Below are 15,285 nucleotides of genomic sequence, written 5' to 3' on the forward strand. Positions count from 1 at the left end.
ATTTGCTGCCATTCAAAAAAATTAAGTGGTTTCAAAAAAATATCCTGAATAAACTTTGACATGTACCAGTCTGTGATATTCCATCTACTTGTGTGCCTGTGATCATAACCATAGTGAAAATAATTGAGAATTTCTGCTTTTTTTTACTCAAAAATGAGGTATAATTTTATGTAAATGAGGTCTATCATACCATAAATTACAAAAATGAGTGTAAAATATATGTTAGATATGTAAGATATATGTTCACTAAAAAGTTGAAACAAAAAAATTTGGTGACCATTTCATACCTCATGCTTTATAAGCAGTCAAAACAGACCGGGTCAATTTGACCCGGGAGGACAAAAGGTGCATAGTAAATGGGAAGACAATACGAGGGTTAACATAATTTGGTGTGTAAGTGACTAATATGTATAAAAAGTTTCGGGATCGGCCCAATAGACGGTTTCAGGCAACAGCAGTGAGACTGTAATGATATCCTTGGTGGAAACTTTGAAGTGCTGGTTTTGACCGCTGACAGGCTGAGGTTGTTATTTAAAGGTCTGACAACATTAAGGAAAGGTCTCCTGCAGAGATGGACCTTTTTGTTAAAGAGTGAAATCCTTTTTGTTTAACCAGAGACAGCTGCAGTGTTGCTCGCGCCAAATCCACCAGACATCATTTATAGAAACTGTAATTTTATCATCATAAAATGAACTTCTTTCAAAATAAACAGAAACTAAATAAGACTCACCAAAACCATCTTGGTTCATCTTTCCACTGATCCAACAATCATCAAAAATATGTGAAAACATTCTGGCTGGATGTGCTGCTTTCCCTCTCCTCTCCTCTCCCTCTCACTTCTCTCCTAATATTTCAACCAAAGCGGAGTTGGTGCTTGTTGTAACAGTGGAAAGATGAACCAAGATGTTTTTAGTGAATTTTACTTTGTCGCACTCAAAGGTGTTTTGTGATGATAAAACGACTTTCTGTAAATGAAGTCCAGTAGATGTGGTGAGGGCGACATAGCGGCTGTTTCTGGTTAAAGACGAAGGGTTTAACTCTTTCAGAAAAAGGTCTGTCCCTGTAGGAAACCTTTCCTTAACGTCGTAAAACACTCAGAATTACAATCTCAGCCTGTCCGAGGCAAAAACAAGAACTTCTAATGGACATTCATAAACAGTCAAAGTTGCCCTACCTTGCAGCACATGTTGCAGCTGCTGGCTGAGGCGATCTACTCGACCGATACCCAAACTTGTTATACCTGCTCGTAAACTTACGAGCCAGGTTTAAAAATACTGGAATTGCTCTCTAAAGCACTTTTAAGTTACAGTGTCGATGCAAGAAAAAGTCACACAAAACTGTAATGTTTGTTTTTCCTCATAATTTATTATCCTCTGCTTATTATTTCTTCCAGTCTCTTCTGTCCATCCGCCAAGATGACAAAGTGGTGTGTCCCAGAACCAAAGAAGTCTTCAACTTCTCTCAGGCTGAGAAGGTCTACATCATGTGATCACTCAGATGAACCCGTCTGAGTCATTTACATGACCGATAACGCCCCGTCGTTCATCACCTGTGACCTGGCCTACTCAGAGAGCCACCTGTGGAGCTGTGATCCAGTGCCCTTCTTCCTCCCCCACAGACACACCCGACATTTCCTCAAACCCACCCTCCCCTCCCAGTACATGATCAGCTCAAGTTTGCCAGTTCCCTCTCCCCTCCCGTTTTATCACACAGAAACTGGACTCCTCTCCTTTCAGACTGTTTTAGATGTGGCTAGATAACGAGAAGTTGTTTGATCTGATCCATTCAAGCACATGGACTATCAGCATTGTCATTATTTTACAGGCCCTCACTCTGAAGATTAGAGACTACAGAAAAAAGACTGAGGGGGTGAAAAACTGCTAGGTAGATATTTGATTTTACTACAACAAATAAAAACTTGTTGAGGTTACTTTGACTTTTTCCTGTGTTACTTAAACACCATAAAGCAGGACTCTGAACTCGCTCCATAAACTAGAGATTTGGGCTTTTTTCGAAAACGAACATGGCTGACTTCCTGGTCACGTGGTAGCATCTCATTCTGTGATGCATGCTGTTGACGCCCTTTTGTCTTCTAGCCATGTTTTCTGGTGGGTTGTTGGGGGGATATATATGTTAAATGCCTCCTTTAAACTGCCTACCTCTTTGCATTTCATCCCCCCTTGGCTGTGAAAACGGAGCCTGATTTGGGCCTCAGTAGGCTCCTTTTCAAATGTAAATATTAGATAGGAATTGACCATCCTCATGTATGACTTCAGGCGTTTCGGGGACAAGTAACGACAAGGAAGATAAACCTTCTACGAAGATTGCTGTGTGAACTGAACAAGTCTTTTCTTGGGTGTTTTAAACCTGATGTAGCCCACAGTATCCTCAAGATGACTGGTTGTTCAGTACAACTTCTCATTTCTGAGAAAGAAGTTAGTTTCACAAACTTGGTAATATGAATTATGGTGTATATAATACCATAATGAAAATTACGCAATATACAAACAAGACAGCCATTGCTGATGTGTTTTTTTTTTATTATTATTATTATTATTAAAGAAATTGTCTTCCTTTTTTGCGTGTGAGGTTTGCAGTTTTAGTTTTTCTTCCACCAGTTTCGCTTTAGATAAAAAAGTACATTTCAGTGGACTGATATTTATTGTGAAAGAAGAAATGTGGGGTGATTTTAGTTGATTTAGCATTGCCTAAATAGTTTTAATTTCTTAACTATTTTTCCAATGAAGTAAAGGTAACGATATTTTTCTCACTCTTGTACTCTGCGTGTGTTGAGCTGCTCGTGGCACCAACCCTGCGAAGTTTGCATAGCATAAAAGTACACGTGCTTCAACATTACACGTAGGCCTGTTTTCATTTAAAGGAAATGTCCTAAAGGATAAATTCACCCAAAAGTGAAAATGTAATCATTGTTACTCGCCCCCATGCAGATGGAAAGTTCCATAGTCCACAAACATTTCTGGAGCTTCACAGCAAAACAACGTTGCTGCGTTCTCCTAAATAACTGAAGTAGATGGGGACTTGATTTAAAACGTAAAAAAACAAATGGATTTGAAAAGACGTTACTTACACCCTCAATGCACGTTTTGAGGGCGTGACCTCAAGCACTTCAGATGGGGTGTGCACTAACGCTTTAACCTTAGCAGCTAAGTGTGTAAATAACTTCTTTTCAAATCAACTTTCAAAGCTATTTTATTTTTTTGTTTTTTGTATCTGTTGTTTTTTCTCGTTTTTAAAACAAGTCTCAAATCTACTTCAGCTGTTAAGGAGAATGCTGGGACGCTGTTTTGCTGTGAAGCTCCAGAAATGTTTCGTTGACTATGAAACTTCACTCGACTTTCCATCTGCAAGAGGGTGAAGATAAAGACCGACCTTGTGTTTTTTGGGGGAACTTAAACTTTAGGAGCCAGGATCAAAACCTCGCCCAGGCTGCTGGTTTTAACCACCCTGCCTTTTCTTGAAAACTCTCAAGGAAAATCGTCTCCACACGACTCATGCTCATCCTTAGAAAACTTGCTGTAGATGATGGACTGGGAATGTAATCAGAACTAGATCAGCAAGGTCAATGTCAACTAACGCACAAATAACCCTTAAATTGTGACATTTTAACTGTTAACACCCATACTAAGCAATCCAAAAATGCCGTTTTATGTTGACCATGAACAGTCAAACATTTCTTCCATTTGTTGTTTATTGACAAACCAAAAGTTGCCTCATTTGTGTCCATAAAAGATTTGGAAGTGTATCTGTAAAGACACAGACTGTCCTGTGTGTTTGTGTTGGTAGAATAGATGAAAGGATTGTTTCATGAGCAATATGCCTCATAAAGATTTCAGTGAACTTTGATTTCAGTGTTTCTTTCTTTGCAAATGTCTCTTCTGCTCTGCGGGCTCTCTCTAAAATCAGCATTACCATAAGCACCATGGGAGTGACGAGGTCAACGATTCATCGCAATTCTGTTGACATGGAAATTAAACCCCCAGTGTTGCGTCTTTCACCTGAAACTACACCTCCAGGTGTGAGGAGGTCAGCATTTGGTGGGGGTGTTTTTTAAGTCTAGCAGTGAAAAAGCATGCTTGCAGATGGTAATGCACTGTAGAGTTTGATTACGTAACGTGGATCTCAAGATAAAAACTGGGCGAATTTGATTTGATTAGATTTGGCAGTACAATTTGCTGTACGATCTTTCATTGCTCTTTCCAAAAACTAAAATCTCTTTTAACTAAACTAAGCCGTCACTTTGTGATTTCACCAAGATACAAATTTAGTTTTGCTCCCCCGAGGAGACTGAATGGGCCATCTGTTAGGCTTTTGTGTGTGCTCCTGCATGGAAATTGGGTTTTCTTGGGGGGGGTTGCAGCAACTGGCATTCATTTTCATTCTTAAAATGGTGAAAAATACCTATTCACAGTTTTTCAGAGCCCAATTTCACATTTTGAAATTGTTTTGTTTGCCCCAACAGTATAAAACCTAAAAGTACATTATTTACAGGAGAGAGAAAAGCAGCAAATCTGACAAATTTGAGAAGATGGACTCATTGATTGAATGAACCAACCAACTCAACCATCTGCTATTTTTTAACAATCAGCTGACGTTTCTTTTTTTGTCACTTGTACTGATATCAGCACACATTTCTCACCGGCTCACTAACCTTCATTAGACCCAGCTTTCAAACCTATTTCATCATTTATACCACGTCATATGTTCTGGGTTGAAGCCCATGTGGCCATTATGACCCCATTAATGTACTAACTCGACTTTATGAGTTCAGTATGAAGACAAACGTTGTGTATGTGCATGTACTCCCACATTAAGCTTGTTGCCTCATGTGTGTATAAAACATCAGCTCGGCGCTCTTTGGTTCCATGTGACACACCAACATGGTCCTGCGACACAGTCCGCATCGTAACATAAACATGTGCTGATTAATTTATTTTATTCAGTGTCTTATAATTATCGTCGTGTTTGAAATAGGTTATACACGTGTTAAGACGAATATCGCCTCTTTTGTAACACAAAAGAGGCGACAGCGGACCGGAAGAGGTGTCACCGATTTTCAAGCCCCCTCTGTCGTCACAGCGCGTCCGCTATAAATACCGCTGCGCTCATCCCCCACCACCATCTTGAGATTAGCGCGTAGTTGAAGCCGTCAAGTATCAGCTCGCCGTTATCCCAAAATGAGTGACCAGCTCTGTAAACTCTTCGTCGGTGGCCTCAACGTGGACACTGACGACGATGGCCTGCGCAAGCACTTCGAGCAGTACGGGACGCTCACCGACTGCGTCGTCGTCGTGAACAAGCAGCTGCAGCGGTCCCGCTGCTTCGGCTTTGTGACCTACTCGTCGCCAGAGGAGGCCGACGCAGCAATGGCGGCCAGGCCCCACACCGTCGACGGCAACGCGGTCGAGGTGAAACGCGCCGTGGCGAGAGAAGACGCCAACAAGCCAGAGGCGCTCGCTAAGGTGAAGAAGATCTTCGTCGGAGGCCTGAAAGACGACATCGAGGAGGACCATCTGAGCGAGTACTTCTCCCAGTACGGCGAGATCGAGAAGGCCGAAGTCATCTCGGAGAAGGAGACCGGAAAGAAAAGAGGCTTCGGCTTTGTTTACTTCACCGATCACGATGCGGCCGACAAGGCGGTGGTGGTCAAATTCCACACCGTCAATGGACACAAAGTTGAGGTGAAGAAAGCCCTGACGAAGCAGGAGATGCAGGCAGCCAACAGAACCGGTATGGCGCCGAGAGGTAGGCCGGGAAGAGGCATGAGGGGGAATCAAAATGGCTACGGCAGCAGGGACTACGGCGGAAACTACAACTACGGAAATGGCGGAGGAGGCTACAACTGTGGCGGCTACGGAGGGTACGGCGGACCATATGGGGGTGGCTACGGAGACCAGGGAAGTGGCTATGGAGGTGGAAACGGCTACAATGAGTTCGGTAGCGGCTACGGCCAGCATTCTTCTGGCTACGGCCCCATGAAAGGGCCACCCTTCGGCGGTCAGAGGAGCGCAGCACCCTACACCAGAGGCGGCGGCGGCGGTGGCGGCGGCGGCTACCCCAGGGGGGGCTATGGCGGCGGCGGCTACTAAATGAGACTGCACAATGGGAAATCAAACCACCCCTCCCCCTGCCATAGATTACCTCCAGCCGGGATTCGGACGCTCAACTCAAATTCAGTAACGGGGCGTCTGCCGTGAAATCCAACAACGGCAGAGACTCGGACACAGAGATCCCCCTAATCATAATGAAGACCTCAAAAACCCAAACAGGTAGGAAGGTCACTTCCCAGAAAACCTGATTATAACGAGCAGCCGTCGTTGCCGTTCAACTAGGACACGTAAAAAAAAAAAAAATGAAGAATCAAATATACAGTGATCCCTTTTTATTATGTACCCACGCCATCGGCGTGTAGTTGTCGTTTAGAGTTATTTTTTTTATTTGCGTTCACTCGGTTCAATTTCGATGTAGGATTGTTTTGCTGACAAGTTCTGATTATCCCAATATTTTTGCATTTTTAAGCAATTAAATTTTGTTTTCTGGAGTAAATTTAGTGTGATTTCAATGTATGAGGATGAGAAAGCATGTTTTTGTGGTTTTGGATTTCATAGCTGTCTAACATCCATTTGTATAATTATTTTACTTTGGTCATTCAGCAAAGTCGGAACGTGATACTGCAGGATCCAGTTTCCTTGTTTCCTTCCCAACATTGTACTCAAACTCTCCTCACGCATAGTAATAGTTATTGTTCATTTTTCATTACCTGTAGCAATATCTAATGTATATTGTATACTTTCATGTCTGGAGAACAAAACCTACTGTTAAACCACCTTGGTATGCTTATGTATGTTCATTTTAAATAAAACGTTATACCACTTAGCTTAGTTATTTTACTTATTTAACCAGGCTTCCTCAAGTTCATCCACAGGTTTTATAAGTGACATCATCTTGTCGATGTTTAGTTACATGGCATCTTTCCCAGTTTATTCCCTTACATTCAGGTGGGTGAAATGGTTACAGAATGGTTGTAGTCTACCCACAGCCAATGCATGTAGGCTTTGTAGGGTTTGACCTTGTTTTTAAATTTATGTGGTTTTTAGACACTGCTAATATGACTTCATATATTTTTCTTTTTTACGCATTTGAATACATATCAGTATGTGGACATGAGGGCTCTGATATTTATCTTTGATTATTCCTACATTTAGGTGTTCTTACTCGTATTCCTGTAGGCTATCCCAGCCAAAATAGCCGTAGCAGTTTGTTTTAGGCTACATCAGGACCCTGTTGATTACCTGGGGTCGATTGTGATAGGAGTCTGAAATATCTCTTTAGGATATCCACATCCAGCAAACTAGGTATGTAAATCAACCTGTCTTCACTCTGTGTTGGTCAACCATGTATGGATTATCTTCTGAGATGGTGCACAAATGTGCCATTATTAAATATTAAACAACTTAACTTACACTTACAGCGCAATGCGTCTTATATAGCTAATCTTAAAATAAAACAAAAAAGGGGGGGTTACTTAATTTGGTCTTTAATGAACTTTAAGTGGGTGGAAGGGGGCGCAAATTTTGTTCCACCATTTAAAATAAAAATATTGGAACGAGTAAATTTGTGTCTCGTCCAGAAAACTTTACTCTGCCCAGTTTCTCACTCTTTTTTTCTCCCATCTCCTCCAGGTTGCTACGGTAACCTGGAAAACATCACCCCGAACACGATGGGGTGTTGGTCTCCGTGCCATCGGGGGGACCGGAGAGTGGTTGTGCCTTCTCCCCCTCAGGTGAAGTCAGTTTTCACAAAGGATTCCCCAGTGTGGTGTTGATGCTTTTTGAAGAGTCTGACATGGTTTCAATCAGGTTTTATTTATTGAAGATTTGGTGGGTTTTAAGCTTTTAAGAGAGTTTTGATAACACCGTGTCACAGTGCAATCATAAGTGCTCTTTCCCCAGTGACCAGTACTGACTGTTGTTGCTGATGGACCTGTGGTTCCGGATGAAAACACTAAACGATGCTAGTGGCCTGACCATTTTGGCCTGCGACAGTGATATTATATTCCCCTATATAATCTCCAACACCATTGACTCAAGTGCTGATGATCCTGGGAGAAAGAGATTGCACTTGGGCACTGTGGTTTTCAAAATACAATAAATATTTGATTATTATATCTGTCTTGTGTTTTTAATGGTCTCCAGGTATATTTATTTTTTTATAAAGGGTACCATAACAGGTTGTGTGTGAGCTTAGCCACAACATAGTTTGTTTTCAAACTGGCAACACCTGCAATGAAATGGGTGAAGGTAAATGAATACATAAAGGTTTACTTAAAGGAAAAGTTCACCAAAAAAATAAAATGCTTTACTTCTTTACTCAACCACATGCAGAGGTAAAGTTAGGTGAGGTTTCATTGTCCATGAAACATTTGTGGTGCTGCACAGCAAGCATTGCAGCATTCTCCTAAACAACTGATGGGGACTTCAAATCAATTTGATCTATGAGCTATATGGAGCCATTTTGTTTTTAAACATGTCAACAGCTACATCTGTAGTATTTAGGAGAATGCTGCAACACTGTTTTGTGACGCTCCAGACATGTTTTGTGGACTATGAAACTTCACCAGGTTTTCCATCATCGTGAGGCTGAGTAGAATAATTTTTTTAGGTGATCTTATCCTTTATCGTACACTTGTTGTGTGGATGAGCATTTGTCTGCAGACTTTGAAGACCAGGGACAGAGATGGAAAGTCACATGCTCACACACTACAAATGTCAATTACACCTACTTAAGCAGCAGGTATAAGCAAGTCCAAGTCACTCACTAGATGCCTACTCTAAATGGCTTTAAACATAACAAGACCTCTTCAGGAGCCTGATTAGTGTCTGTAAATTAATGGTACAGGGTAAAAGCTGCAGAATTAACCATGACTGATCCATTACATTACTGCACTGTTGTGTGGACCAGTTTTCAAGGGTGATGCATTTCCCTTTAAGCATTTGAAGAAAACAGGAGGCGTATATTTTAGATAAAGAAAAGATACGTCCCATGGGTTGAATTGATTACTAATAATGGGAAATTTGCATTGAAAGGCCTCTTCGGGTGTAAATAAGCAGCTTGGTCTCAGAACTAAATTATGGCTTGACAGTTAAATATTAGAAGCTAATGACAGCCCAGTAAACACAGGCTTAAGGGAAATATTCAGTCTGCAGTGAGTTTTTATAGTTTGTCTCCAAGTCTGCAGACCAAAATGCTAATCGATACCTAAAAGAAAATGCATCATTGTTGCTGAGGTCTGTATTATAACTCAGTGTGAGTGTTTATTTGATTGGTACATTTAAAGGATGCAGTAAATTAACTAGTAAGGAGCAGTGCTGGAAGTGCTTTTAATTGAGCGTGCACATCAGTAAATAAAAAAAATACGAGATTAAACTTGAGCAAACAATACATTTGACAGTATAAACTTGGAATGCCTCCTATATTTCGCAGTGGTGCCTGTAAACTGTAAATACAACAGGTATTGTAATGTATACCTGATGTCTTGGCTGGAATTGTAAGTCGAAGATTAAAACAAAGGGATATTACACAAGTAATCCCTCCCTTTCATAAATTGGAGGAGAGTGTATCCCTATATCTAAATTCTGTATGATGTACTGTGGTGATTCAGGAGGCCCAGTGTGACACGAGTACTGTGTGTTTACGTGATGCTCGACAGGATGGAGGGAGTATAAACTTTACTTTTGTTCTCTTACCCCCATAGGATAACGGTGCTTGATGATTTGTGACCATCCCATAGGAAATGGAAACATCTGTTATCATGCTTTTTATGAATCTACAATAAATTTATATATTTTTATAAAACCGAGACTTATGTTACTTATTTATGTCTGTCCTGGTTATACCTGTCATGAAGGGGTTGAAATAAGGTTGTGAACTGATGGCCGCACTGATAATTTCCATTCTGTTGGAAATAAGGTTTGCAGAGGTGGAGAAGCCAAAGAAAGATTGAAGAATACGTGTTTCATTCAACCGGGCTGCAGCTGTACGAAGTCTTCTGATCAGTGTACATTTTCAGGTCTTTACATTTTTGTTGGTGGTATGTGCAGCAGGCTCGGCTGGGCTGTTGTAATGTCAGTTTTCCTCTTGACTAAAACCAAGGGATTTATGAAGATACTTCTGTGACGGGTGTCACCTCCATGTGTGTCTCACATTTACAACCAATAATGCATCATTTTCAAAAGTTGATGCGTACGGCACAAGTACTGTGGCATTTAAAGTTTTGCTGTCGAGTTTTCACTTGTATAAATTCTGTGTGACTAAACCAATTATTTTGGTTTTTTACATCATGCATCGTCCTCAATTTAATACAGATGACAAAAAAACAACCTGGTTTAATAATTGCATAACTGACCAGGGACAAGTCTGTTACAGAGCTGCAAAAAAATGGCCAACAGAAGCCGGTACAGTCAGTACTGGCACAAAACATCGGCATGTTGCAACATGTATTAATGACCTGTGGATTCTTTAGTACAAGGGTGGAGGAGCACCTTGAATATTTGAATATCCCAGCAGCCTGCGGGAAGGTGGCTGAGACGAGTTTCAGACAAGACTGCCTTCAGCTTACCTAAACTACTGAGAAACATGCTATTATTTTACAGAGAGGCAAACGATTATTTAGGTCGGTCAGCACCATTCACCAGAGAAAACAATACAAAACTGTGGTGGTCCTTCTTAACCAGTGTGACCAGTTCTCTAAGGTAATTAAGAAATGGCTATAGAGGGAATTATGTTAACATTGTGGCGTTGCTCTAAGGTTTCTGCCATGTTTTTCCCTGTGAAAGAGGTTTTGGGGGAGTTCCTCCTCATCTGTAAAGCTTCTTGGGGCTAATTTGTGATTTCAGATCTTGGGGTAAATAAGTTAACTTGAATGTAGAAGCACAGATTTGAGATATCAAGCAGTAATCAACTTACAATGAGTACAAGGTCTGAAGGGATAGTCATGGTCAGCCACATGGTAGCACATATTAAACACCTACAGGAGTATGGAGAATTTACTGGCACCACTACCACTGGTTGTTTGTACTCCTTTTTATACTGTTGCAATGTGTTATAGACCATTGTTTGGATACTCTCAGATAAGTCTACACTTTCAAAATGTGGCTGTCTGTAGTCACCTGTTACTATATTCAAAATGGCAATCTAATAAAATGCCGATTTCTGGTGTATTCAAAGAACACACGCGCTTTACACAGTTAAAAGCCGCGTGGTTGTTATATTTAAAAAAAAAACATTACCTATGCTTTGAAGCTATATGTGGTGGTTGCATCGAAGTGGCGATGATAAAAGTTAAGGGAATTAATCGGGATTTTGCTTTTTAAATGTGCTTTTTTTTGTACTGTACCAAAACAAAACGAAGGACCATAAAGGTTGAAATCCACGTTTCCCCTTTCTTCTTCAGCAATTGAACCTAGGATTTCCGATACCACCTGAAGGCAACAACAACGTGATTCGCTCGCCAGCCAATGGGGTTGACGGATTTTTCAAGATGACCAATCAGCGACTAATACGTCTTACGAAAGCAAGTAAGTCAAACGGCCCGCCCTGACGTAGTCCATTGAAGAAGAAGGACGGTCTCGCAGCGAAACCATCCTCAGAAGAAATACGGTCATGTCGACTACACTGACCAAGCTTTTTGTCGGGGGGCTCAACGTGTTGACCACGGAAGATGGGGTCCGCAAGCACTTCGAGCAGTTCGGCACGCTCAGCGACTGCGTCGTGGTCATGAACCAGCAACTCGGACGTTCCCGCTGTTTCGGCTTCATCACTTACTCAACGCCGGAGGAGGCCGACGCAGCAATGGCGGCTAACCCACATGTCGTCGAAGGCCACGACGTGGAGCTGAAGAGGGCCATATCGCGGGAGGACGCCAACAACCCGGACATCCTCGCCAACGTCAAGAAGATTTTCGTCGGCGGTGTGAAAGACCACGTCGAGGCGGAGAACCTGACCGAGTACTTCTCGCAGTTCGGCGTGGTGGAGAAGGCCGAGATCATCTCTGACAAGCAGACGGGCAGGAAGAGAGGCTTCGGCTTTGTCTTCTTCGAGGACAACGACTCCGCCACCAAAGCGGCGCTCACCCGGTTTCACACCATCAACGGCAACAAGGTGGAGGTGAAGAAGGCTCTGACCAAGCAGGAGATGTCCACCGGCGGCCGGGGAGGACGAGGTCGCGGCAGAGGGATGAACAACTATGGCGGCGGAAGAGGAGGCGGCGGTGGCTACGGAGGCGGCTACGGCGGCGGTTACGGAGGAGGCGGCGGCTACGGAGGAGGCGGCTACAGCGGCGGCTACAACAACGGCGGCGGCGGCGGCGGAGGATACGGCGGCGGATACGGGGGATACGAAGAGTACGACAACCAGATGGGGGGTGGGTACAGCAATGGTGACTTTGGGGACGGGTACGGACAGCAGCACTCTAGTTATGGTGCAATGAAGGGGGGCAACTATTCCTACAGGAGCGGGGCTCCCTATAACAGAGGCGGCGGCGGAGGAGGCGGCGGCGGCGGCGGCTACGGCAGAGGCGGCGGATACAGCGGCGGCTATTAATGGCTCCTTTAGTTTTGAGATGTTCATGGGGACAATTCTGATTTACAACGAACTTGAATTTACACACACACACACACACATAACACACGCATAACACAAGCCCAGTTGGGGTGAGGGGTCAGTTAAAGGGAGCAGTGCCCATCACCCACAATGAATGAATGAGACTGTCCTCCGGATCCTGGCTCCCACCTCCACCCGGACACCCCATCTGTCCTCCTATTCCACACATTATGTACTTTACTACTACGAATGGTGAATTATTGACTTGTACTTTTTGTTATGTTTTGGAAAGACTTGCTTTGAACCATTTATAAAAGGTGTAATCTTCTGTCAGTCACTGCTTCTCGGCTCAGAAATGAGTTTGTTTGTCTTGCAAACCAGCCAGATGTGTCTGTTATTTTTGCATCATGAACTCAGGGTTTTAAGTAAAGTTGGTGGCAGTGTCGGGCAGCATGGGACTCGATTGCTTGAGTTTCTTGATCTTAAACACACGTGACAAAGTATTTTTTAATTGAGAAATGTCACGGACTTTTTTTTGTGTTTTTTTTGTCAGTTGTAAGTTACCTTTTCCACTCTTCCCGTCCCATTACAGGCTTTTGTTTGGATTAAAAGTGTTTGAAATCCGTGTGTTCAGTTCACCCCCTATGTTTATTCTGCTTTTATTAAAGTTTTTAATGTTTTGAAAATCTATCTAATCTCGCAGTCTTAATTCAGATCGTGTGATTTTTATGTTTCATCAGCCTTTAAACGCATTTTGTGAACCTGAAAATCAAGTTCATGGAGCTACCAGCAGGAGGGAGTATGGCATAAAAAGTCCTGTATTTCCAGTTCATCGGCCATTTTATACCGGGAAATATTTACTTGGTGGAAACACCTGATGTTGTGCATCTCTGGCTTGGTCCTCTGAAGTTTGCACTACTCAGAATCAGTCTGTGATTTGTCTGCATGGATGTGCAATTAAGGTCAAATTAAATGTGTAATTATTTTTGGGAACCAAAAATATCCACAAAGTGAAAATTCAGATGTGTCAGAATAAACAAGTGAAACACTGAAATACTGCTGACTGATTTTGAGTAGTGTGTGAAAACCATTAACTCAGCAAATAATTAAAAAAAACACCTTCCTTTAAATTCATTATTGGCCGAACTGAGGCAGAGTGAACTGTTCTGATTTTGATGGTTATTATAAATCCAAGTTTACAGCCGATGCTTTGACGCCTCATCACTGACTGTGTTCATCCTGTGAACTGGGTTCGGGTCAGAGCGGTGCTGGGTTGTTTCCTCACTCATTCAGACTGATTTAACATCTTCATCACATTTATCTCCATCTCTGTTGCACTTTTCATCGAGTCAACGTTGTTGTGTTTGTTGGGATGTTCACCGACAGGTCAGAACCCAGAAGTGCAGTGCATGCAGAGTGTTTTGGGGATGTTGGTTCTGGATCGCCTCAGGTGCTGATGGTGTTTGTGGACTCAAAGAAAGCGTGAGCTCTCACTCTGACCCTGTTTCCAAGTATGAAAACAGCCAGAGCTAAGACTCTGGAACAAGTCTTCACTATCAAATGGAAACTTCTGTGCATTTATTACATATTTGATCATTTAAAACAACATGTCATCAGACAGCTCCAGACTGCTGTCAGACGTACACTTATCTAACCCAGCAACAAGACACAGTGCTGTACACAAGACATAAAAAGCATTAAAACAGCGTCCTCTGAAGAGTCAGACGTCAGTTGTCTCCAGATGTTTGAATGGTTGTTCTCTGATCTGTGCAACTTGTGTGACTGAGTCTTTAAATCTTAGAAAAATGCTTAGACAACATACAAACTGAACCAAATCTGTTAACAGGCATTTTTCATATAAAACCCGATCATGTGCCGACAAATATTCAAAGAGCTTCTGGACCTTCATCTGGTTTTAGTTCAGCGGTAAATCTCCACCCCCACTTCTCTTTCCTAGTGGTTGAAAGTCATGATATAATTGTAGAGTGAAAATAATTAACCAGTTTGACAATTAATCTGCAACTATTCTGTTTGAATTTGAATTCAGGACACTTCGTTTTCACACACTACTTTAAATGTTTTATAGACCAAGTGAGTCATCAGGAGAATAATCAGCCAGCTGATTGATAACTGTGGATGCAGACATGACAGGGCTGTCGCACATTTACCAGTAAAAATTATTAGCAACATGCAGGAGATTCTCTGATGTTCTGCATGAAAGCCGGTGAGATCTGTTTTACACATTACGGTGGAGCAGGCGAGACGAATCACCATAATACAGGCTGTGGCATCCAGATCTGTTTGTTTGGAGTGACCTTCAAGTTCTGGCCATATTTCATATTTTAATTATGGTATATCTGTAAAAAAATACTTTTTAAAAAACTCATTTGCTTTTGAAATTAATTCATCATGAATGGCTGGAAGGATGTGTGTCATGTCATTTACCTTACGACCATTCATTGGAAAATCAGATCATTTAAGAACTGATTAGTATCGGTATCGATAAAATAGCAACAAAAAGCATCTGTATGGTGTCATTAAAAAAGTTTGACGTCGCCCTAACCCAAACTGGGGGTGTGTGAAAAAGGAAATAGTGAAGGAATAAATTTATTTTCACACCCTGTTGTCAGATATTCTATAGACCAAGAGATTGATCTGGAAAATAAT

General features: G+C 42.0%; 3 protein-coding genes across 4 annotated transcripts in view; all 3 read left to right on the plus strand.

The window, feature by feature from the left end:
- maea (macrophage erythroblast attacher, E3 ubiquitin ligase) overlaps positions 1-1,930 on the plus strand; it is a 15,382-nt gene extending 13,452 nt beyond the window's left edge. Inside the window, exon 9 of the mRNA XM_073486780.1 lies at positions 1,394-1,930. Coding sequence (XP_073342881.1) covers positions 1,394-1,489 — 96 coding nt within the window. The 3' untranslated portion in view covers positions 1,490-1,930. The remainder of the gene's footprint in view (positions 1-1,393) is intronic.
- Positions 1,931-5,140: 3,210 nt separating this feature from the next.
- Positions 5,141-9,877, plus strand: LOC141013829 (heterogeneous nuclear ribonucleoprotein A0-like). 2 transcript variants are annotated; one of them, XM_073487708.1, is made up of 3 exons: positions 5,143-6,287; positions 7,701-7,801; positions 9,773-9,877. In XM_073487708.1, exon 1 carries the CDS (start codon positions 5,196-5,198, stop codon positions 6,105-6,107), a length of 912 nt encoding a protein of 303 aa, XP_073343809.1. In that variant the 5' UTR covers positions 5,143-5,195; the 3' UTR covers positions 6,108-6,287; positions 7,701-7,801; positions 9,773-9,877. The 2 variants fall into 2 exon arrangements, with proteins under 2 accessions (XP_073343808.1, XP_073343809.1); XM_073487707.1 differs by having other exon boundaries at positions 5,141-6,287; positions 7,701-9,877.
- Positions 7,711-13,308, plus strand: LOC141013828 (heterogeneous nuclear ribonucleoprotein A0-like). Its single transcript, XM_073487706.1, has 2 exons — positions 7,711-7,801; positions 11,471-13,308. The coding sequence occupies exon 2, from the start codon at positions 11,680-11,682 to the stop codon at positions 12,616-12,618; it is 939 nt and encodes a 312-aa protein (XP_073343807.1). The 5' UTR covers positions 7,711-7,801; positions 11,471-11,679; the 3' UTR covers positions 12,619-13,308.
- The last annotated feature ends 1,977 nt before the right edge of the window (positions 13,309-15,285 follow it).

The sequence above is a fragment of the Pagrus major genome, chromosome 18, assembly GCF_040436345.1.
Source record: "Pagrus major chromosome 18, Pma_NU_1.0".
Taxonomy (NCBI): Eukaryota; Metazoa; Chordata; class Actinopteri; order Spariformes; family Sparidae; genus Pagrus; species Pagrus major.